General features: G+C 36.2%; 4 protein-coding genes across 18 annotated transcripts; 3 read left to right on the top strand and 1 right to left on the bottom strand.

The window, feature by feature from the left end:
* The first annotated feature begins 25 nt into the window (after nucleotides 1–25).
* On the top strand, nucleotides 26–9,028 carry LOC118034063 (pentatricopeptide repeat-containing protein At1g76280). Of its 15 annotated transcripts, none has more exons than XM_035039232.2 (18): nucleotides 28–194; nucleotides 308–388; nucleotides 1,119–1,261; nucleotides 1,507–1,595; nucleotides 1,694–1,745; nucleotides 1,849–1,906; nucleotides 1,987–2,180; nucleotides 2,650–2,757; nucleotides 3,097–3,279; nucleotides 3,515–4,144; nucleotides 4,643–4,735; nucleotides 4,846–5,019; nucleotides 5,438–5,665; nucleotides 6,557–6,700; nucleotides 6,806–6,994; nucleotides 7,947–8,066; nucleotides 8,225–8,644; nucleotides 8,749–9,028. In XM_035039232.2, the coding sequence occupies exons 4-17, from the start codon at nucleotides 1,564–1,566 to the stop codon at nucleotides 8,627–8,629; spliced, it is 2,610 nt and encodes an 869-aa protein (XP_034895123.1). In that variant the 5' UTR covers nucleotides 28–194; nucleotides 308–388; nucleotides 1,119–1,261; nucleotides 1,507–1,563; the 3' UTR covers nucleotides 8,630–8,644; nucleotides 8,749–9,028. The 15 variants fall into 15 exon arrangements, with proteins under 15 accessions (XP_034895126.1, XP_034895123.1, XP_034895112.1 ...); XM_035039221.2 differs by having other exon boundaries at nucleotides 939–1,261; XM_035039223.2 differs by having other exon boundaries at nucleotides 914–1,261.
* Nucleotides 9,029–9,690: 662 nt separating this feature from the next.
* On the top strand, nucleotides 9,691–14,301 carry LOC118034066 (Golgi SNAP receptor complex member 1-1). Its single transcript, XM_035039240.2, has 5 exons — nucleotides 9,691–9,981; nucleotides 11,339–11,578; nucleotides 12,310–12,477; nucleotides 12,881–12,994; nucleotides 13,927–14,301. The coding sequence occupies exons 1-5, from the start codon at nucleotides 9,937–9,939 to the stop codon at nucleotides 14,038–14,040; spliced, it is 681 nt and encodes a 226-aa protein (XP_034895131.1). The 5' UTR covers nucleotides 9,691–9,936; the 3' UTR covers nucleotides 14,041–14,301.
* Nucleotides 14,302–15,537: 1,236 nt separating this feature from the next.
* LOC118034032 (uncharacterized) lies at nucleotides 15,538–19,090 on the top strand. The gene is made up of 2 exons (XM_035039187.2): nucleotides 15,538–16,124; nucleotides 18,004–19,090. The coding sequence occupies exon 1, from the start codon at nucleotides 15,591–15,593 to the stop codon at nucleotides 15,939–15,941; it is 351 nt and encodes a 116-aa protein (XP_034895078.1). The 5' UTR covers nucleotides 15,538–15,590; the 3' UTR covers nucleotides 15,942–16,124; nucleotides 18,004–19,090.
* LOC118034030 (aquaporin NIP6-1) lies at nucleotides 17,837–21,120 on the bottom strand. The gene is made up of 5 exons (XM_035039186.2): nucleotides 20,555–21,120; nucleotides 20,208–20,432; nucleotides 19,924–20,118; nucleotides 18,782–18,843; nucleotides 17,837–18,230 (listed from the first exon to the last, which is right to left on the bottom strand). The coding sequence occupies exons 1-5, from the start codon at nucleotides 20,777–20,779 to the stop codon at nucleotides 18,026–18,028; spliced, it is 912 nt and encodes a 303-aa protein (XP_034895077.1). The 5' UTR covers nucleotides 20,780–21,120; the 3' UTR covers nucleotides 17,837–18,025.
* Nucleotides 21,121–21,193: the final 73 nt, after the last annotated feature.

The raw sequence follows: 21,193 nt of genomic DNA, 5'->3' as shown, positions 1-21,193 counted from the left end.
AAGAAAATTTGCTTTCTGAGTTTCTAATCATAGTTCCCTAGCAAACCAGCCGCCCCCTCCCTCCCAGGTTCTCACACCCAACCTTTCAATCTTCATTCTTCAATCTTCATCTCCACAGCTAGCAAACCAGCCGCTTCCCTCTCCCACACCAGAGAGCTTATTAAGCCGAGAACTAAGCAAAGTGTGTGCATTCGGTCTGTGCTTTCGATTCCTGTTTTCCTTCTCTTATTTCTTTTTTCTATCGCTTCTGTGCATTGCGTCTGTCGGTACATCATCCTTAACTTCTGATCGTATTTTGTAAAGGTAGATTTTGCAGCACCCCCAGGCCCTAGCAGCAGTCCATCTAAGCACATTTCTCTCGTATCTCCTCTGCAGAGTTCACTTCTTTGTAATAAGATTTCTCTCTGTCGATCTCTGTTTTTTTTTTTCTTTTAAAAAGAAAAGGAGAAAATCTTGCATGTTGGAGTATTTGTACATGAAATTGATGATAAAGTAACTTTCTTTGACATATGTTTCTCGACAGATGAGTTTTCATTGTTGATTGAAAATGGATAATTTGTTGATATTAATACTTTCAAGTCAGAAAAATGAGGAGATTTTTTTTCTTGCCCACTTGTTAGCTTGTTTGCTTGCTTGCATATCTTAATGAATATAAATAGAAAATAGAAACAGAGTCCACATTTGCGTTTTAATCTGATTTGGGATGATATGGGATCAAGTTTTACGTTTTTGTTATTTTTTAGCCGAGAATGCCTGAGTAACACTTGCGTTTTAACCTGATTTGGCTAAAGTTATAATGCAAAGTAGACCTTCTTCTTCTTTTAATTATAAAAAATGACCATTAAACAAGCTCGATCTCTTAATTTGTTTTGTTCAGTAAAATTTGATTCATGGGTCAATGGATTTATTGCAGAGATCCAACTAACAATTTGCTTCAGAATTGAATTTGTAGTTGATTACCAGACAAAATTCGGAGAAGCTCACCGGAAACTAGAGCTAGAAACGCCTTATTTAGTTTTGTTCCTGTTCTTCATTTCCTTCTTCTCGAATCCAAGGGGGAATTCTCATATTTAGAATCTTTGGTGTGCTCTGTCTACTATTCTTTTGTACTTTCAAAGCTGCCAGCTTACAGCATCATAACAACGGTTCCTCGTTTTCGACATCTCCCCTCAAAGTCAACATTAGTTCTACTTCGTTACTCACCGGTTACAACATGTAGGTGGCCCGCTGTTAATTCTTCACCGGAAACAGGTACATAAAGGTATTTGATCTGTAGAAAAATACTAGTGGAGTACCTTAACAAGCATTTGTTCATTTTGTCTGAGCAAGGGAATATTTTTTATGTACTTTTTTTTTTTTTTAATTTCTTGTTCATTTTGCTTTCGCATTGGAACTGAGAATCGTGGGCCAATGTTATTTTTAAATTTCGTGTTGCTGTTCCGTCGTGTGCAAAGTATTTGTTTATTTGCCTAATAGAACAAATGGGTTCTGCTCTTCATATATCAGATGCCATTTGGTTGATAAGACAGTATCATCTATAAAGTGCTGTTTCAAAGATCTATTATGCTAGTTTGGCAAAGAATGCATAGACCTCTGTAAGTACATATATGAATGAGTGAGTAAATTGAAAGTCACCATTTACTGCGCTCTAATATAGAGTTTCCTTCATGTGTGTTTTTTTCACCTTTAACAGAGGGAGAGTTCCTTTTTGCTCAATAGCAGAAAAATTTAAATCTCACAAACAAGTATGTATTGGTGATTCTTATTACTATTTAATAGATGTCTCCTTGTAAGTGAAAATATTTATAAATAAGTTGAATTTTTTTAATGTTTAACTTTATTGGACAGGGACAAAGAAATGTCACTGATGAATTTTGGTTCTCTCAAGATTTCTCCGCTGTAATTGGTATTTTTACGCAATCTTCGAATTCAAATTATATCAAGTGGCATGTGAATCAAATTTAAGAGTGCAAATCTTCAATGCAGGTAATAATGTTTCAAAGCATTGTCCAGAATCAACTACAGATTCAATCCTGAAGCAAATTGTTAGTGCACTTCACATGGGCGAGAGAAGCAGAGCATCTGCTCTGCTTTTAGAACTTGGCCAAGAAAAAAAGTCATTAAAGCCTCACAATTTTGTTCCTATACTTCAATATTGTGCTAGATCACCTGATCCATTGGTAAGTTAATTGACGAGAGAATTCGATATTTAATTGCATATGCATGTTTGTGCATTTTAATTTTTAATTTTCTGGATTGAGTTAATGATATTTTTAGTTTGTGCACGCTTGGCATACATGTCATCATGCACATGACAGAATCTAACAAAAACACATAATTAGAAAAAGAAAAAGAAAAGGTTAAAGTTTGCCAATGAAAATGAAAGTTGTACGCTCAAATAGAAAAATTCAAAAAGTTGCACACCATAAATATCATTTAACACTTCTGGACTTCCAGCTTGGTCTGTACTATTAAACACACTCAGCAGCAGTATTTTATTACGTACACTGATTGTGCAATATTGGGAAGTCAAAGATGCTCCTAGTTCTTGAACTGTGTTAGTGTAGTGTAGTTGTTATTTAGTGTTGTTCCAAATATTAGGGATCCTGGCTGCAAGATTTACAGAAAGTTGTTCCCTTTTGGCTGCAGCTTGTCTTGGAGACTTGGCAAATAATGGAGGAAAAAAAGGTCGGCCTGGATAGCAAATGTTACCTGCTTATGATCCGAGCACTTTGTAAAGGAGGTTACTTGGAGGAGGTATATGTATATTGTTGTGTTCAGTGAGAGTATTTTTCATGTCGTTATTGTGATGATGTGTTGGAAGTAGTTTCATTTGAACTTTTCAGCATTAGTAATAAATGTTCAAAATGTGGTTATATCAACATGTTTTGCGTTGTTGACTGATCAATCTTAGTGAGATGACTGCATTTCTTTAGCGAGATACTGTTTCTAAAGGGATGGATATGGATGTTGTTCATAATGACAAATGCTGTTTTGCCAGACTTACTGTTAAAAAATTGTGTAAGAAATTAGTTCATTCTTTTTTGGGATGTTGGTTCTAAGTATTCCCATGCCAACCACTTATGCTTCATGCAGGCATCTAATATGATTGATTTTATTGGAGAAAGCCATGGTATCTATCCTACCCTGCCTGTGTGTAACACTTTCTTGGGAGCATGCTCAGATATGAGCAGGGCAGATTATGCTGATCAATGTTTGCAATTGATGGAGCGCAGAATGATGGGGAAGGATGAAGTTACTTACATAATGCTTCTCAAGGTGTGTAAAGAGTCTCGGTCTCATTTGATGGTCTTTCCTGTGAAAGGCATTAGTGGTTAAAGCATTTTGGTTCACAATCCCGCTAAACAAAGAAAATTTGCAGCTGAGTGACTGGTTTTCCATTTTTTTCCTACCTGGCTCATGTTCCGTGAGGTTTTAAAGCTGGAAACTGAATTTATTATAAGTTACTTGCATTAGAAGTTTATTGTCCTAATTTTTTCCTTTTTGCTTTTAGCTGGCAGTTTCCCAACAGAACCTCTCTGCAGTCTATGAAATCTGGAAAGACAACATCAAACACTTCAGTCCAAGTATTCTTACCTTGCAAAAGTTTATTTGGTCCTTTACAAGGTTAAGAGATTTAAAGTCTGCATATGAAAAATTGCAACATATGGTGGTTTTAGCCATCCGAGGAAATACTTTTGTACAGACCTCTTCTATAGGACAGCTCTATCCGTCAAGAGTGAACATTCCTATACATTCAAACTGCGAATTAGGCTTGCAGAAATTTGATTTAAAGGATAATGAACAGTCTGTTCCCTTAACAGCAAATGCTTCTGCTTGTAACATACAAGAATGCGATAATGAACAGTCTGTTCCTTCAACAGAAAATGCTTTTGCTTGTAATGTACAAGAGTGTGATAATGAACAGTCTGTTCCTTCGACAGCAAATGCTCCTGCTTGTAACATACAAGAGTCTGTTACTTTGGACATGGGAAATAAAGAAGTTAAAAGTGCTGCACAAGTTGGACTGGATAAACGAAAAATCATGCCTTTTTTCAGGATCCTGAGGTGGTCTTTCAATGATGTCATACATGCATGTGCGCAAGCTAAAAAACCTGGATTAGCAAAGCAGTTAATGTTACAGGTCTTGCATTTTTTCTTAAGCTTCTGGTTGTTGAATGTGGTTGTCATATGATGTCCCTTGTACTTTAGCATTCCCTGTGCTTGCTTCTAGTTATTCTTTATACATTAAAATAGGAAGAACATGGCCACTGAATAATGATTCTTTTACTCTGGAATATTCTCATGCAAACTTCATCACAGCGACAGCAGTTGAATACTATAATTATCATGGATTTTTGTACAGTTAGATCAAATTCTATTGGAAATCATCCATTGATGCACTTTAAAAATAATTTATCACAATATCTGAAAACTGAAATGTGGTTTAGGCATCTCTATTACAAGGAGGCTGTTTTCTTCTCTGTACATCAAAAATGATATTATATGTTATTGTTACTTGTTTCTGTTATATTTGTATTTCTTTTTAAGATTGCTGGTGCAGTTTTGACTGCACTTCAGTACTTTGTTACTGATAGCATTCATTTCTTATGCTCAATTTAGTTTTCTCATTCCTGTGTAGATGGAAAATATTGGCTTGCTACCTTCAAGCCATACGTATAATGGATTTGCTAGAGCTGTTTCTAAGAGACATTTCAGGAAAGGCATGGAAGTGGTAATACTTTTAGTCTCTGGTGATTTATATAACTAAATTCAGAACACTTTTCTCTTATGATACATGGACTTTCTTTTCTTGAATGGATAAACTTGTTTTGTTCCCCACAGTTAAAAACAATGCAACAGAAGAATTTGAAGCCATGTGATCCAACGCTTGCAACCATTTCAGTGGCATGTAGCAAAGCTTTGGAACTGGATTTGGCAGAGGTTCTGTTGGATCAAATTACCAACTGTCCATATCCGTATCCTTATAATTCATTTCTTGAAGCTTGCGATGCAATGGTGAGCTAAACACCTGCTCCCATCTGATACTTCCCACTGGACTTGTGCTCTCTCTCTCTCTCTCTCTCTATTTCTCTTTAGTGAGAAATTTTGCATGAATATGTGGAAATTGATTTCTTTTTATAACAAAGATAGAGAGTGCCCTCGCATTCCTCTTTGATAAATTGAAATTGTGAATGTTGAATTGAAGAATTATTGATTGGTGATTACAAATCATCTTTACTTGTTATGTTCTAGAGAATATCAAATGAAATTGAGTATTAGCGAGTGACAGTACCGTGTTATTGTTAGTGGTTTTCAAAAACTTGTAATTTTCTTGACAAAACTTATCTCGTTGAATCACCTAATTGATGAATTCAAGTACTACATTTGAATGATCTCATTGTCAGTAGAAAATTTCAGTGTGTTAATTTTGCAGGATCAACCTGAGCGTGCTGTGCGGATGTTGGCTAAAATGAAAAAATTAAAGATTCAGCCAGATATCAGGACATATCAGCAACTGTTTTCATTAGTTGGTAATACAAATGCTCCATATGAGGATGGTGATATGTTGTCACGTGTGGACTCTGCTAAACGGATAAAGGCTATAGAGAAGGATATGGCGAAAAATGGTGTCCAGCATAGTCGGGAATCAATGAAGAACTTGGTAATTCTGTGCTGCACACTTGTTTTTTTAACCTTTTACGTGGGCATTTAGATATCAAGAAATAATTGCTTTGAATGACTTTTTTTCTTGATCACCTTGAACATTCCACCCATTTTGAAAGCATGAAAAAATTATTGATCACTAGTTTTGCCCCAAGTTTCACAAAGGGTGTCTTTGAACCATGCTCAAAAATTGAGAATGGTTAATAAATGCTGTGCATCCCTATCTGTTTTTCAACTTCGCAGAAGATACCTTTCCATAAATTGTTTTTAGTAAAAGTTCAATTCAGTTGTAATGAATGGTATAGTAGGAAAGCAGAAGAACTAATGCTGCATTTTTATTTTAGCTTATTGGCATACATTTGGAAAGATTAATTTTTTATTAGAAAACATGGTTCCCTGCTTGGTACCTTCTTAATGTGGTGAATTCCATTGATGCTGGATTAAGAGGGACCAGCACTGATGCAATTGTATGTCCTCTGTTTCCATGACATGGTATGGCGGCAAGATTTGGATGCTTTAAGGCTATAGTTATATACACAGACTTCCTAGTGAACTAGCACATCAAATCTGGTGGATGGGATAATGCTGCCTGGTATTATTGTTCTGTGTTATAGGATTCCTCTTTCAACTGCTTTTGATTTTATTATATCTGGATTGTCCACCTATCCATTTGACAAAATTAACATGATCTCATTGAAGCACGTTTTTCCTGGCAATGAAAAATGTTTATCTCTGGCTCTTGAATTGTTCTGGCATTAACTTCCATTTATCCATGCAGTGCACCTCTGCTTGCCCATGCATTTTGAACTGAAACTGTCCTGGTTAAAAGTTCAAGTTTTGTGGCTTAAAATATAGTCTATAACATTGATTCCTCTTTGGATGTCTCCAGTTGAAAGCTCTTGGAAAAGAAGGGATGATGAGAGAGCTAATGCAATATTTATGTGTGGCAGAAGATCTTTTCTATCATAGCAACACGCATCTGGGAATACCTATTTATAACACGGTGCTGCATTCACTCGTTGAGGCTGAGGAAGTAAGTGGTTCTGCTTGTGTGTTATGAATTTCCACTGCTAGTTGATGACCTGTGGGTCCATTCTCCTGCTATGTGCTACAAATTATGTTTCTGGTTAACATGCAGTGTCGAATGGCAATTGCACTTTTCAAACATATGAAAGCAAGTGGTTTCGAGCCAAATGCTGCAACTTACTGTATAATGATTGATTGTTGCCGCGCTATAAGATGTTATAAATCTGCCTGTGCATTGGTTTCCATGATGTTGCGTTCTGGGTTTTATCTACAGACGGTGGGGTACACTGTTCTCATAAAGGTATATGCACTTGCCTCTCTGCTCATGTGTCATCTTAATTAATATTCCACAAAATGCTGCTGCCTTAAAGATTTAATAAACATAGGAATGTGCATATCACCAAGTTTCTGCTTCTAATATGCCTGAAACTTATCCATAAACATGCTTTACAAAAGTTCCAAATTTCCACATTCAAGTAGTTGGCTTACCATCTCTCTCTGCACTTAATTGCTTGTTAGCATCAATGCATCATTTATGCTGAAATATAATGCAGAAATCTTGCACATAAATGTAAGGTACTGCACCTTTATTTTCTTGGTTCTCGTTCCTTTATGGCTACAATCATGTATTAATCATGCCAGGCTTATGAGATACGACTGTTTCTTTTATCAAGCGTTGCTTCCAGGAGGTTGTGTCTCTAGCTCTTGTCATGCCTTTACAGCTCGCTATTTTTTTGGGTTTTAACAGTTAGGATATTCTCGAGACAGCTTCCATGAATCCATGCACCAGGACCAGGTCCCTCCCAGCCTCTGGTTGGGTATTAAACAAACCATCCATACTGGGCCTGGTGCATCCACATGAAATTACTTTCTTGCAGTCTCCTTTAGAATTTGAATCCATGATGATAACACGGGGAGTAAACCCACTTACCACCAGAGCTAAGTCTCCAAGGGTTATAGAATATGATAGCAAATGATTATCCATAAAAATGGTACATGTCCTGATTTCCTGCCCTATATCTTATTTAGTCCAAGGATTCGAGAACATGAAGAAGGAAGAGATGAAACTTGGTATTTACTAGTTCATGACTGCATGTGCCATGGGTTACATTGGGTTGTAAATTATGAAAGTTTGGTTTTGGCACTGCTGACTTTTCTTATGTTTTTTTTTTTGAGTATAGTGCTGCCAAGTGCTAACCTATAACCGGCTTCTTGCTAGTCAATAATCTGACTGTTATCTTATTTTCTTACAGATTTTGTTGCAAGATGAAAATTTTGATGAAGCGTTGAATCTTTTGGATCAAGGGCACTCTGAAGAGATTAAACTTGATGTACTGATATATAATCCTGTTCTTCATGCAGCAAAAGATAAGGTATATTATCACACACCAAACTCAGACAAAAAAATTGATAACTAGAATGTACTATGACACTGGCATGATGTCTATGTCTTGCCTTGCCTTCAGTTTTTTTTGGGAAAACAATTCCTTATGCCAAGCAACTAAGTATTGTTTTTTCCTTAAATATTTAGGGAAGGATCGATATTATAGAGCTTATTGTTGAGCAGATGCACCGGGAGAAAATCCAGCCTGATACTACAACCTGCCACAATGTGTTCTCTGCCTATGTGTATTGTGGTTTTCATAATATGGCCATGGAAGCATTGCAAGTTCTGAGCATGCGGATGATTAGCCAAGAAGACTGTGTTCTGGAAGAAAAGAAGGCAGAACTTGAGGATTTGATCCTCTCTGAAGACAAGGAAGCCGAGTCACGAATACTTGAGCATTTTAAAGATTTTGAGGAGAATTTTGCTGTTGCCCTTTTGAATTTAAGAAATTGTGCCATTCTTGGGTTTCCAATTTCTTGGTCACCGAATAAGAGCGCATGGGCAAGAAGACTTTCAGCTAACTATGATAGCAGAAACAAAGTCAACTAACACTTGCAACAGCAGGTGTGCTTTAGATTGGATAATTAGTCAGTTACACCAAATTAAGGTTGCAATTTTATCTCAGAAGCTATAGCTATGCCTTTTTAACAGCCACTGACTTCGTGCAGTTGGAGTTCTTGGTGGAGAGCTGTTCTATAGTGGGCCAGTTGGGTTTCCCTCCAACTTCTTGGCAACCGTTGTAACATCCGACGGGCTCTGCATAGCAGCAGTTGTGCTCCAAATTTTGCCAGTTAATTCAGAAGATAAGTTGATCTGTTGATTTTGTACAGTCCCAGTGTAGATACCCAATTTTGTCCAAGAAAAAAAGTCAAAGATTATACCCATTTGTCTAAATCTCTGGCTTCAAACAACCCCATTGATAAAATGCACACGTGACATTCCCTAAAAGTGTGGATTAATTTCTCAAAAAAAATAATAATTAATTAAGCTAGCCGCAAACTGGTTCGAGGATGAAAATTTACAAATGTTTTTGTTGTAAGGTTTATTCGAAGATGAAAATATGAGAGGTTTGCAAGATAATTTCCTGAAATAATATTTGAGGTGAAGATAATTTTAAGATTGCACCAATCATGCTGGAGGAATATAGATAAAGATTTGGTTTTAGAAGATAATAAGAAAATAATGGATATCATTAATTAATTATTGATTATAATTTTAAAATAAAAATTATTTGAGGACAGAATTTTAGGAGATTTGTAAGATGATTTTCTCAAAATAATTTATAAGATCCCATCAAATCTGCTAGTGAGTTTTAATATAAACTTGGTATTTAAAAATAATAAAATATTAACTAACATCATTAATTAACAACTTGAATATTTATAAAGTGTTTTTGTTGTATGGCTCATGGAATATGGGATTTTGAGAAGTTTGTAAGATGATTTTCTAAAATAATTCAAGAGGTGAAAATAATTCTAAATGCCACCAAAGTTAAAATAATGTATTTTTTTATTTTTAAAATTTATTTTTTATAAATAAAAAATATAATTTAAAACAAAAAATAATTAAAAAAAAAAAAAAACACTGTATGTCAGACTTCCAAACACTCCATAAAAAAATAGAAGTCTCACACGAAATTGCCGTCGAGACACAGCGAGCGAGCGGTAGACGACCAGTCTTTGTCTCCAAACAAACCCCAATCTCATCTTCTTATTATTTCTAATCGATCGATCGAGCGAACCCATATCCTTACTACCAATCATTAATTCCACAAATTCCTTTCTCAAAATCATCATTTACGATCATAATTAAATAACAGAGAAGGAAATTGAAACGAATTTTGAGAGAGATCTGCAATGGAAGTGACTGCTACTTCTTCATGGGACGCTTTACGAAAACAGGTTGCTTCATCATTTCTTTCTCTTTCTGATTGCTTCTTCTGTTTGGGTTCCTGATTTCTTTTTTCTGTTTTAGAGATTTGAATCGAAAGTTTCGATTATTTTTTTGTTTTAATTGCGCTATTTTCATACTTTCGGTTGAGAATTATTATGTATATGTGTAGAATTTGCTTGCTTTTTAAGCTATACTAGACGCCAGAAGAAATTCAGCAAGGTCATTATGGTCTTGCTGTAGAAGGGGCCGAAAAAAATGAAAATGAGAGAATGTTGACAGGATGCATATGCTAAAACGTGATAGAGGGGTACCATGTGATCTTGCGTAGATGAAGAGTAAAGGATCTGGTTTCACATTGATTGTCTTAGAAATCGTCTAGTTTGGATCTACAATTGAATGGAATGAAAGATTTTTCGAGCTGATTGAAACCAACTGGTTTTGAATGAGAATTCATACCATGGAGTTGATTTTGTTTTGGGAGAAGGGTAACGCGGGGCTGGAATATATGTGAATGTATAAGGCCAACTGGATATGTTCTGGAACACGTTGATCTGTTGTCGAGAGGATTGGTTAGTTTCAATTATATTTAGACGTCTTCAAATGATGCTAAGTAGGATTCATGTTCTGAAATGGATGCTCATCGTCTTGAATGATGGATGGAATTACTTCGAGGGAACTAGGGATATTGCTTTAGGGGTGATGATGCATTGAGGCTGTTTGTCTTGAGTTTCCTGAAGTCTTGAAGACCCTGCTATGGATAGCTTGAACTTTGTCATTGGTGATGCTCATATCATGCCATGGGTTTTGGAGATTTGAGTTTCTTTCTGTTTGGATGGTTGAGAACATCAAGAAATCTATGAATTTATCTATTCAATGTCAAGTGATGGTTCAATAATGAGATTAGTTTTATTCAAATGATTTTTTTTCAGGGATGAAAATAGATTAGTTAAACCTCTCAGGTCCAGTGCTGAATAACATATATGTATGACTTCTTCATAAGGGTAGTTTTAAATCTATAGTATTACTTCTTAAACTAGAAATGATCATGTCTGCATTTAACAACATTCCTGATGGTCAAACCACAACAGTACTTAAACCTCGTGAATGAAGTTCCATAACAGTACTTAAACCTCAGGAACAAAGTTGCTAGAGAGCTCAAAGTATAACTGAACTAAAAACTTAAGGAGCCCTAGTTATCTTTCCTAACATCCTTTCATGTCATCATACAGGGAGTTATCATGGTTGCCTTACAAGTTTGTTTGTTAATAATCCATGTTCTTTTCGTATACTTTCTGCTTGATATTAATTCTTGCGTGCTAAAGTTTTGGATCTCTTTGTAAATGATATTCTGAGATATTATTGCAGGCGAGGAAACTCGAAGCTCAGTTAGATGAGCAGATGAACTCATATCGTAAACTGGCATCCTCAAAGGGTTCTACAAAAGTTGATTCTGCAGAGAATGATCCTGAATCGGGGATAGACCGACTATTAAAACAGCTCCAGCAAGTAAATTCACAGATGCAAGCATGGGTATCATCTGGAGGATCAGAAATGGTTTCTCACACCTTGACTCGGCATCAGGAAATTCTTCAAGATCTTACTCAGGTACAGTGGCCTTGCAGTCAATCTGTGAGCTTTTGCTTATGGTCCTCAAATATCTTGAGTTTATTTAAGTTGACCCTGCAAGAGGCAAACATCTCTTGAAGCTGAGACCAATTCTATTGCTTCTTTTTTCTTTTTTCTCATGATGGGTTTCTTTTTATTGTTTAATTTCACTACAAATGAAACAATCAGGCTTTATAGCTCGTTAGGAAAACCAAGAATACCTGCAAAAGGAGGTATGATGTTAGTTTGTTACTGATGGAGATAACTTGGAATTTTTCAGGTTTTCACATGGCAATGTTAATAAGCTGACATGTTTGACAAATAGTTTTGAATTTGGGCACCAATGATGGATTTATTGTTTCGGCTATTGCTCCCATGCTCACATGCACAAACCTGTTAATAAGTTGATGAATTATTTGGTTTCCAATTGAACAATCGTAGTCCATTTCACCTTTGCTGGAATAAACAGAAACATAATGCCTTTGTCATTATGCTTTTCTTGCTTTGGATTTGAAATTGATGGATGAAAAACTAAAAAAAATCGATGATAATGGCAATCTTCTTTCTTAATTCCCACTTAACTTCTTCTTTTCTGGCTTCTACTCCTTAAACCAAATGCCCCCCCCCCCTCCCAAAAAAAAAAAAAAAAACACACAACAGGGAAATGTGTAATCTGTCAGTGGATTATATTCACTTTAACTAACTTGGAATTACACATGATTTAAGTGCAGGAGTTTCATCGTCTCCGTTCTGGCATGAGGGCTAAGCAAGAACATGCTCTGCTTCTGGAGGATTTTAGAGAGTTTGATCGAACAAGATTAGATTTGGAAGACGGTATTGGTTCTGCAGACCAAGCTCTCCTTAGAGAGCATGCATCCATTAGCCGAAATACCGGTCAGGTACATGCCAATGGGCTTTTCTTTTTGTGGTAATGTGTTTGTGTTATCACAAATTTATATGGGTGTGTGGACTTCCACATCCTCAATCTATTAAACATCTCCTTTTCTATTGCAATGAAACACTTGGCATAATACATTTAAAATCATAGAAACATTGAAACATTCAGACTATGTTTGGAGCTGTTGTATGGTTTCCCTTTCATGCCGTCCCAAGCACTTTAAGTGCTTGCTATACAATTTCTCTAATTTTCATATTCCATGTCAACATGCATATGCAATCTACAGTGTTTTTATGCAAAAAATAAAAATAAAATCTGAAGCAGGAAATTTCGACCATGCTTGTGCTTTTTCCAACTTGTGCTTTTTGTTAAAGTTCCTTGTTCCTGATGCTCTGGTTCTGCAGATGGATAATGTGATTTCACAAGCTCAAGCAACTCTTGGTTCGCTTGTTCTTCAACGTTCAACTTTTGGAGGAATTAATTCAAAGCTGAGTAATGTTAGCAGCCGCCTCCCAACGGTATGCAAAATTTAGCTCAAGTGACTAATAATCTTTTAAATATTTCTTGATCACTGAGTGAAGCTATGTCTTGAATCTCTTAAAGGAAACCTTAAACAGGCTTGTTTCTTTTTTGCATTCTATAGCCCATAAATGGTGTAAAACAAGTTGAGATGCTTGATAATAGGTTGTGTTGTGAAAAACCTGTAGCAATTATCGATGAATATTGCAATAGGAGAGAAACCAGAAAGAACACAAGATTTAACTTGATTCGGCAATGTGTCTATATTCACAAGAGCGAGGAGCTTTTATTTTTTACTATGTCGAAATAGAGTTGCATAGTATGTATTTATAATAGATCCTATACCATCCAAGAAAACCTAGTCGCCTAAGGAATCCTAACCATCCAAGAAGTATTAATAATTTTTTCTAACATCCCTTTACCGTTGCTGAATAAAGCTGCCAAATAAGCAACTGTTAAAAAAAATTCTTTTGACGGCATCTTTTGTAACGGACAGGTATCTCCATTAGCATGCTAGAATAAACAAGATGGCATCCCTTTAAGGCGATTGGTTAACTGATGCAGGAGCTTTTTAGTAATTTCCTTATAGTTTTGGTTTTCCCATTTAATTTAAGAGTCTTAGCTGTCATGTGATTAGCATGTGACATATAGTTAGAGGTTATGATTTTAACCAAGTATAAATAGGCTACTAGGTTTATTTTGAAGGAATTTCGTTGTTTTTTTTTTTTTTTTTTTTTTTTTTTTTATGAATCTGTTCAGGTTTTAGATGAACTCTAAACCCAATTATCTTGTTCCAACTTCAACTCCCTTCTAGTTTCTTAGCCATTGTTCTGCTATAATTTCTGTGATCTATTTTCCATTACTTCAACTTTCATATACACTTCCATGTATGTACTTGCAATGATTGACAAGCTTCAACTTAACTTTGCAGGTAAATCAAATTCTGTCAGCAATAAAGAGGAGAAAGTCCATGGATTCCATCATACTTTCCCTGGTTGCTTCCGTATGCACTTTTCTTATTTTTCTTTACTGGGTGACCAAGTAAGAATTTCATCGTGTACATGCTTGGAAGTTGCTTGTGGGGAGACAACCCTATTTTTTAATTTTTTTTTGCTCTAAATTGGATCAAGGAAGGTTGTATTTTTTGTCCAAGTCTATATTGACATCCCTAGTAGTTAATGCTTTGTATTATCACCCTGTAGCATTAATGATATCCTTTTATAGGTCAATACAAAGTTCTTACAGACGAAAATGATGAGATTGATCTCTCTGAAACTGAGAAATTATATTGACATTTACTTTCACAGACCTGGTGCACAGCCTTGGATCAACTAGGGTTACCAGATAGCCGTGGTTCATTATGTCTGTTATTCATGAAGATGATGGTTGAGCTTACCTTGTGACATCATTTGAGATTGCATTTGAGCATCCAACTCAGAAAAGATAAGAAAATAGCTTGATCTAGTCTAGGACAGAGAAGAAATAGTGCGTGTAATATTGTGTTTGTGGATGGATAGAGAGAATTTTAAGCATGCAAACAGTGTAGGCAGAGTACACAAATTTAGTTCTGTTTTACATGTAGGCCTCGAGCTTTGGTGCTGTGAGTTTTCTGTTGCCATGAGGCAAATGTTCGGTTCTAATCTTAACAAGTTCTACGTGTTGCTGCGCAATCCTCATCTCGTGTCCTTTTACTATAAATGTGCTGCAGCATCGTCATGGGATAGGCTGTTATTTTTTTTGTGAACAGTGTTTTTAATATCAATGGTTCAACAGTCAACACTAAAGTTACTCGTCAAAAATATCAAAGACCAGATTATGAAAAGATGCGACACCACATTCCTGGCGGCGGCGTCTCCACAGGTGGTGGTGGCTGTGGTGTTTTATGACATTTCCCCATCAAGTCATCCAAAACTCATCTGCAGTCTACGGAGTTCCCTATCCCCGTATTTTAACAAGAGATGGGAGCATTCTCGTGGTGTAATAATCTTGCACGACAAAAAGTCGGAACAAGCTTGAGGCTATGCCTTTTAAACTTGTTCTAGCTTAAGCCATGGGTTAATGGTTGGATAGGTTGATTCATATCATCATTAAAATTATGATGTTTTGAAAAAAAATAAAAAATTAAATTAAGTTTAACTAAATCAATGTTCATTCGGTTCGATTTAAAATCTACTCTAAATAACTGAGATAAGTTTAATAACACCACTTAATAATTTACTTACCAAATTATTAACTCGGTTTCATATACATACTTAAAATCTATTTAAGACCTCAATCAATCTAAAACACATGAACACCCACACAAGTAAAATAATACATTATGAAAAAAATAGAATATAGTACATTATAAATAAGGTAAAATATAGTTTTAATATTTCATGATACATACAATTATTTTTATATTTAACAAGTATAAGATAGGTATTCAGAATAATTACAACCAACCAATTTTGAGAAATTGCAAATTACTAATTGGTTGGAAAAAATAATGATAGTGAGAAAATTAAAGTCACTCATGGCTATAAAATGAGAAGGGGTTCAAATATATCACCATTTCTTTCCCATTCTTTCAAAGCCAACCCGAGAACTTACAAAATGGGCGACAGCAATGAAGACCCATGGCTAGCCCCAGATAAGCTATACCATGTCCTCTTTTGTCTCTCTCTAACCCTCCTTTTCTCCAAGCTAGCCTCGCTCACCCGCTATCCATTTCTCAAGCGCCACTCTATTCGGGTCGGTGCTATTCTCTCCCTCTTCGCCGGCGCCGCCAAGGAGGCAGCTGACCAAATTGGCCTCTTTCCCTCCGCTGGAGCCTCTGCAAAGGACGCTGTAGCCGATGTCATTGGCGTATTGATTGCTGCGGCAGCTCTCTCCATGCTTAAAAGTAAAAACTCCGATGGATCCGATTCGGGGTCGGGTCAGACCCGGAGGGTTTTGCCCATTTGATGGCCAATTGCGGCTGAATTGCTTATGGGGTTTTTTCTTTGGGTAGAAAATTGGTTTTGTTGGTTTAGATTTTGAAGGGGGAAAGGAAAACATTTTTGGTTGCTGAGAAAGTGAAGAAAAAGAAAGCAAAGATTTGGGTTTTGAATTATTTGTTTTAGGGAGAAGACAGGAGGATTGCTTGAGGTCAGTTTTCCTATCTTGCACCTCAAAATTTTAAATCTTATTGTTTTTTCTTATGACATTAGGATTCACGAATGTATTGCTATATTCCACGTTGACATAAATAGAAGCTAGCGTTAGCACCTTTCTTTATGCTTTTATATTGGGTTTACTGCTATCTTGGTGAACTCTAAGTGATTGTGATTACTGGAAAGTTCTGAGAAGCAAAAGTGGCTCTCTTGAATAAAGTAGCGTTGTCCTTTTTAATCTTCTGGCGTCAAATCGAGAGTTAAATTGTTTTTTCAACTTTTTGTGTATATCTACTTCTACTGGAAAAGAGGATTCATAAAAAAAAAAAAATGAGGGAAAGAGGAATGCCGAATCACTGTGTGTTATGGTTAGTGATTCTCATGTTTATGGAAAGACAGAAAATTGTTAGCCTTGTTACATATGGATTGAGATATGAGCCTTCGAGATATTGGTGTGGCTAGTTGCCTGATTGCATAGAATTGTCTTAATTGGCTTGCATGTATCTGGTACTGTACATCTTTCATAATTTTTGTGACCTAATGAAATACTTGAACAACAGACAAGTTGCTGTCTGCGTGATAAATGTAGATTGTGAGCTTCAGGGTTTGTGGCACAAGAGTCTGATGGTGTTCAATTTAAATGCACGCCTCCCACGCAAAATTTTCTTTTCTGTGTCTGATGAATTTTTATATTTCGACTTCCAAATAAAGAAATTATATTGGTCACTACAAAAGAAATGTCACATTATAAAATGGACAGTGCTGTAGGGTTTCCACTGTGCTCACTTAATTATGGCTGGTGATATGGAGTTAAGTTTTCTTTCGGGCTCTATATGTTTAGAAACCTTGATCATAGCTGAAAGAAATTATAAGTGGTTATATTAATGAATGTATGTTGTTTGGTTAAGCATTAGGGTGGAGTTCCATGATGCAGTAAATCTAAGTGCTTTGGAGGCAAAAATTTCTATCCCTAGCGGTGTGCCACTTCTTTCAGTTATTCAACGGAATTTTGATAGCATGATTATATCATAAAAAAAATATTCAAAATGTCCGGATGTATTAATCGAATAGTTTAGAACAGGCATGTTACTGTTATTGAACCTGGCTCAGTGCCATGATCCCAGATGATGTATTGATGTTGAAGATCAACTTTCCTTTTCTCCCTGTTCTGTTCATGGGAGCTTCAAGGAGCATTGTTTTGTTGTTGATAAGTATTTTTAGATAAGAAGTCTCTTGGGGTATAAAGATTAAAAACCAATATTCAAGAAATTGTGTCATTAGAAGTTAAGGAGGCAGAAGGTGGTTTTAGTAAGGAAGAGAGGAAAAGGAGTAGTTTTAGAGCACCTTCCTAACATTTTCTGTTGGAAGACATTATTTGGAGGCCTAAGGAGGGTGGTAGAAATATAACAAAGAAGATTGGCTAGGTAGCAATATGATATGGGCATTGGATAACTAGTATGGAAAAGGAAAATCAGAAAGCAGAGAAAATGAAACGACCTGTCTTCAAGCCCTCAAGTTGTGTTTCTTAGCCCATTTTATTACAGAATTTGTTGTCATACTTGTAGGCAAAGGGCAAACTCTTTCTTTTTGTCTAGGTTAAATAATGGCAATAACCATCCTTCTCATTTAACCTCTCCATCTCAAGTGTGTGCCCAATTTAGTCTCCTCATGTATTTCAAGACAACGTTATATCACTTCCATCTGAGATAGCTAGCACCGCAAAGTAATTTCTTCATATACATTGGTAAAAGCCAACATATTCACATTTCATCTTAATTTTTTGTATAGACCCACCAAAATGCAATGTGCAGTAGCCTCATCTCGTTTTCTTCATCTGCCCTATATCTAACAGCATTTTGGGATTATTTGTGCAGGTTTGTTGATCATGTTGAATAATCAGCTCCTGAAGCTCCTTGTAGGTGATGTTTTTTCGTTAGTATCACCATCTTCCTCAGGCAGCTTGACAGCAGAGTAAGTTCCTGCTCCACACAATGCCCCTAGGATCGGAGCAGTGAGGTAAACCCATATGGCTTTATAGTTATTTGCAGCTATGGCTGGCCCTAATGTTCTGACTGGGTTCATTGATGCCCCTGTTGTTTCCCTGCACGAGTAAAAGAAGACAGTCCAGTATTCTAATGATGTTTAGATGTTTTGATTTATGTAGTATTTTTTCCTTTGGCATAAAATTTAAATGAATAAAAGAAATGCTCCATTTACAATTAACCACTTTATGCACAGGAAAACAGAGAATCTTTTTTCTTTTGCTATCTTTATATTTTTAATATTTTATTTGACACAAACTTTCACAAACATGGAGAAGAAGAATCATAGATCATTTTCAATTTTGACAAATGGGAACGATCTTCAGAGGTTATGAACCACAAAAAATTATGCTAATTGTCATGTCTCTCGCATCAGCTTACATGGAAGGATTTGTCTATACCTGAACTGGAATATTTTGACTCAATAGCTTTCTTGGATTCGTTCTATTTCATAAATCTTCAAGTTGTTGCCTAACAACAGTGCTTAAATATTCATCTTTGCAGTGTTTTGACCTCACTGCTTTTTTCTCACTGTTAGTTTTTGGACTCCCCCAATTCCCAAATCAGATCAATAGTACAAAAATAATTGAAGAGTTTAGTAGAGGCATACCCGGCTATGAGGATGTTGAGCATGACAGTAGCCCCTACCGCGATTCCCGCCAGCTCCCCCACCTGCACATGGCCATAAATCTTGTCACCCCTGCCAAGCTCATCAATTTATGTATCAATTTCAATGTGTTGTGTGCAATTGTGATTCTATAAAACGTTGGGGAAGGGGGGTTGCTATTCTTCTTGTGAACTATTATGGATAGGATATTTTATGCATGCTTGATCCATCCCACATTACCATTGTATTAGTGCTGTGCTTTTTGTATGATATACAATATTGGACAAGGAAAAGAAAACAATTTAAGATACACATTTACGTGGGAGACAGGGAGAGAAGAAAGTGATAAATCAGTGTGCATTTTTATTCCTGTAGATAAATATAAAATTGATCTTGATCCATTCTAGGGCTATTGGTTCTATTAATCAATGTTACTATTGGTATTATTTATTCATGGGAAGATGAGGGGTTGCAGGGTGCCAACCATCTTATTTGACACTTGTCTTTCTATTTGCGAAGGAGAATATTTTTTGACTTCTTGGAAAATTTACAGGGGGGGTTGATATATAATGCTTCTGATGAACTATTTCTACCGACCAATATAATTATGAAACCCGCCTTGTTGATCTAAATCCCGGGCAACTTGGGGTTTTTTCCGGGTTTTAATATGCAAAACTTAAGTTTGTAATTCATCCAATCAAACTTAGGTTAACCCAAAACTTGAATAACCTAACGTAGTAACTTGGATGAGATTTAATTATTTTATTTTTTATATTTTTTTATCAAATAAAAAAATATAAATTTAATTTATGAATATTTAATTTTTTAAATTTTTTTATCATCTACATTCACATGAATTGTTAACTTTTCAATGTTAGTGGGATATATATAGATTTTTTTCTTAATTTTTCTGTTTAGAATATTAAAATTTTAAACATATTTTTTAAAATTTTACTAGATTAACTCGGGATCTGACCTCTTAGACACGCTCAAGTTTAATAATTATACTTAAAACAATCCATAATCAGATAATCTTTCATTGTAAGAAAAGAATTTATAAATCTGAAAACTGCTATTTGTTGTGTCATTCGAAATGTTTAGTGGAAAAGGATTTGCAAACTCGAGATGAGTTAGAAAGTACTTACAGCTCTTGTGTCGGTGGCCACAGCAGTGACAACAAACATGAGGATAAAGCTAATAATGAACTCCAAAGCAAAAGCTTGACCATGTCCCCCTGAAGGAACCGTGACTCCCCCACCCATCATAGGGTGAAATATCACCTTCAAAGCAAATGCAGCACACAGTGATGCCAATACTTGTGCCCCAATATACATCGGCACCTGTTCAAAAGAAAGCCACGTTAATATTAATCCAAAATCTGCTGAATTAAGGACGTAAAACATCAAATCAAGAGTGTGTTTTCTTCTACATGTTTCCATGGAAAGTGTTTCAAGGCAGCAAATGCAATGGTGATGGATGGGTTGAGATGAGCTCCAGAGATGTGGCCGGTTGATAATATAACGATCATCGCAGCTAGTCCAGTAGAGGCAGCAAGGCCGATGAGAGTCTCTGAACCTTGTGTTTTTTGGTTAACAATGGCCGTGGCCGTCCCAGCGAAGATCAGTATAAGAGTGCCCATGAATTCAGCTCCCAACTGCATGTTCTTGCATCAGTATCATATGAATAATTAACACTAAATGGAACATCGGTTCAATTACATTTTTCTTGATTAATATTGGAACTATCATGGAGAGTCATCTACACACACATTCTCACCTTTCTAGCGAGTGAGACAGGAGGAGGGGGCAATGAGCAAGAGACAGGAGGTAATCTTCCTTCTTCCATAGCCCATTCTTCAACACCGAAACACTTGCAACTTCTCAAAAGAGATTTTCTACCGTGAACGCCTCTCTCCCCCTTAAACCCACCAAAGAGAGGAGCACCAGGAGTCCCTGGTGTTGCTGGGGTTGAAGGAGCTGATGGAACCTCTTCATTGTCCATAACTCTAGCTAAATTAGCAAAAACAGTCAAACGGCTATATAAATATTATACTATATAGTAAGTGCAAACTAATTAGAGGCTAAATACTCGAAATTTGCGATTGCTTCTCTATGCTTTGAAGGAAGTGGGATAACTGATATATCTAGAGCAGAAATAGAGAAAAGAAGTTGACTTGGAGAATCCCTAGAAATGGAGAGAGAGAGAGAGAGAGAGATGAAGCTGGTGGTTGGAACTGCTGGAGATGGGAGGTTTGTAGCCTTTGGAAGTGGACGGTGGGCATTGCAAGAAGGCCTGTGTGGAAAAACTTAGAAAAAGAGGCTTTATCATGAAACAATGAATCACTGATTTCCTGTCTGTCACTTGGATTTCTTATACTCAATGTCTTCACTCAATTATTGAGAAGATTAGACCACT

The sequence above is a fragment of the Populus alba genome, chromosome 1 (assembly GCF_005239225.2).
Source record: "Populus alba chromosome 1, ASM523922v2, whole genome shotgun sequence".
In the NCBI taxonomy this organism is placed as follows: domain Eukaryota; kingdom Viridiplantae; phylum Streptophyta; class Magnoliopsida; order Malpighiales; family Salicaceae; genus Populus; species Populus alba.
Note: the sequence above shows the minus strand (reverse complement) of the source record. Positions and strands in the feature narration are given on the sequence as shown.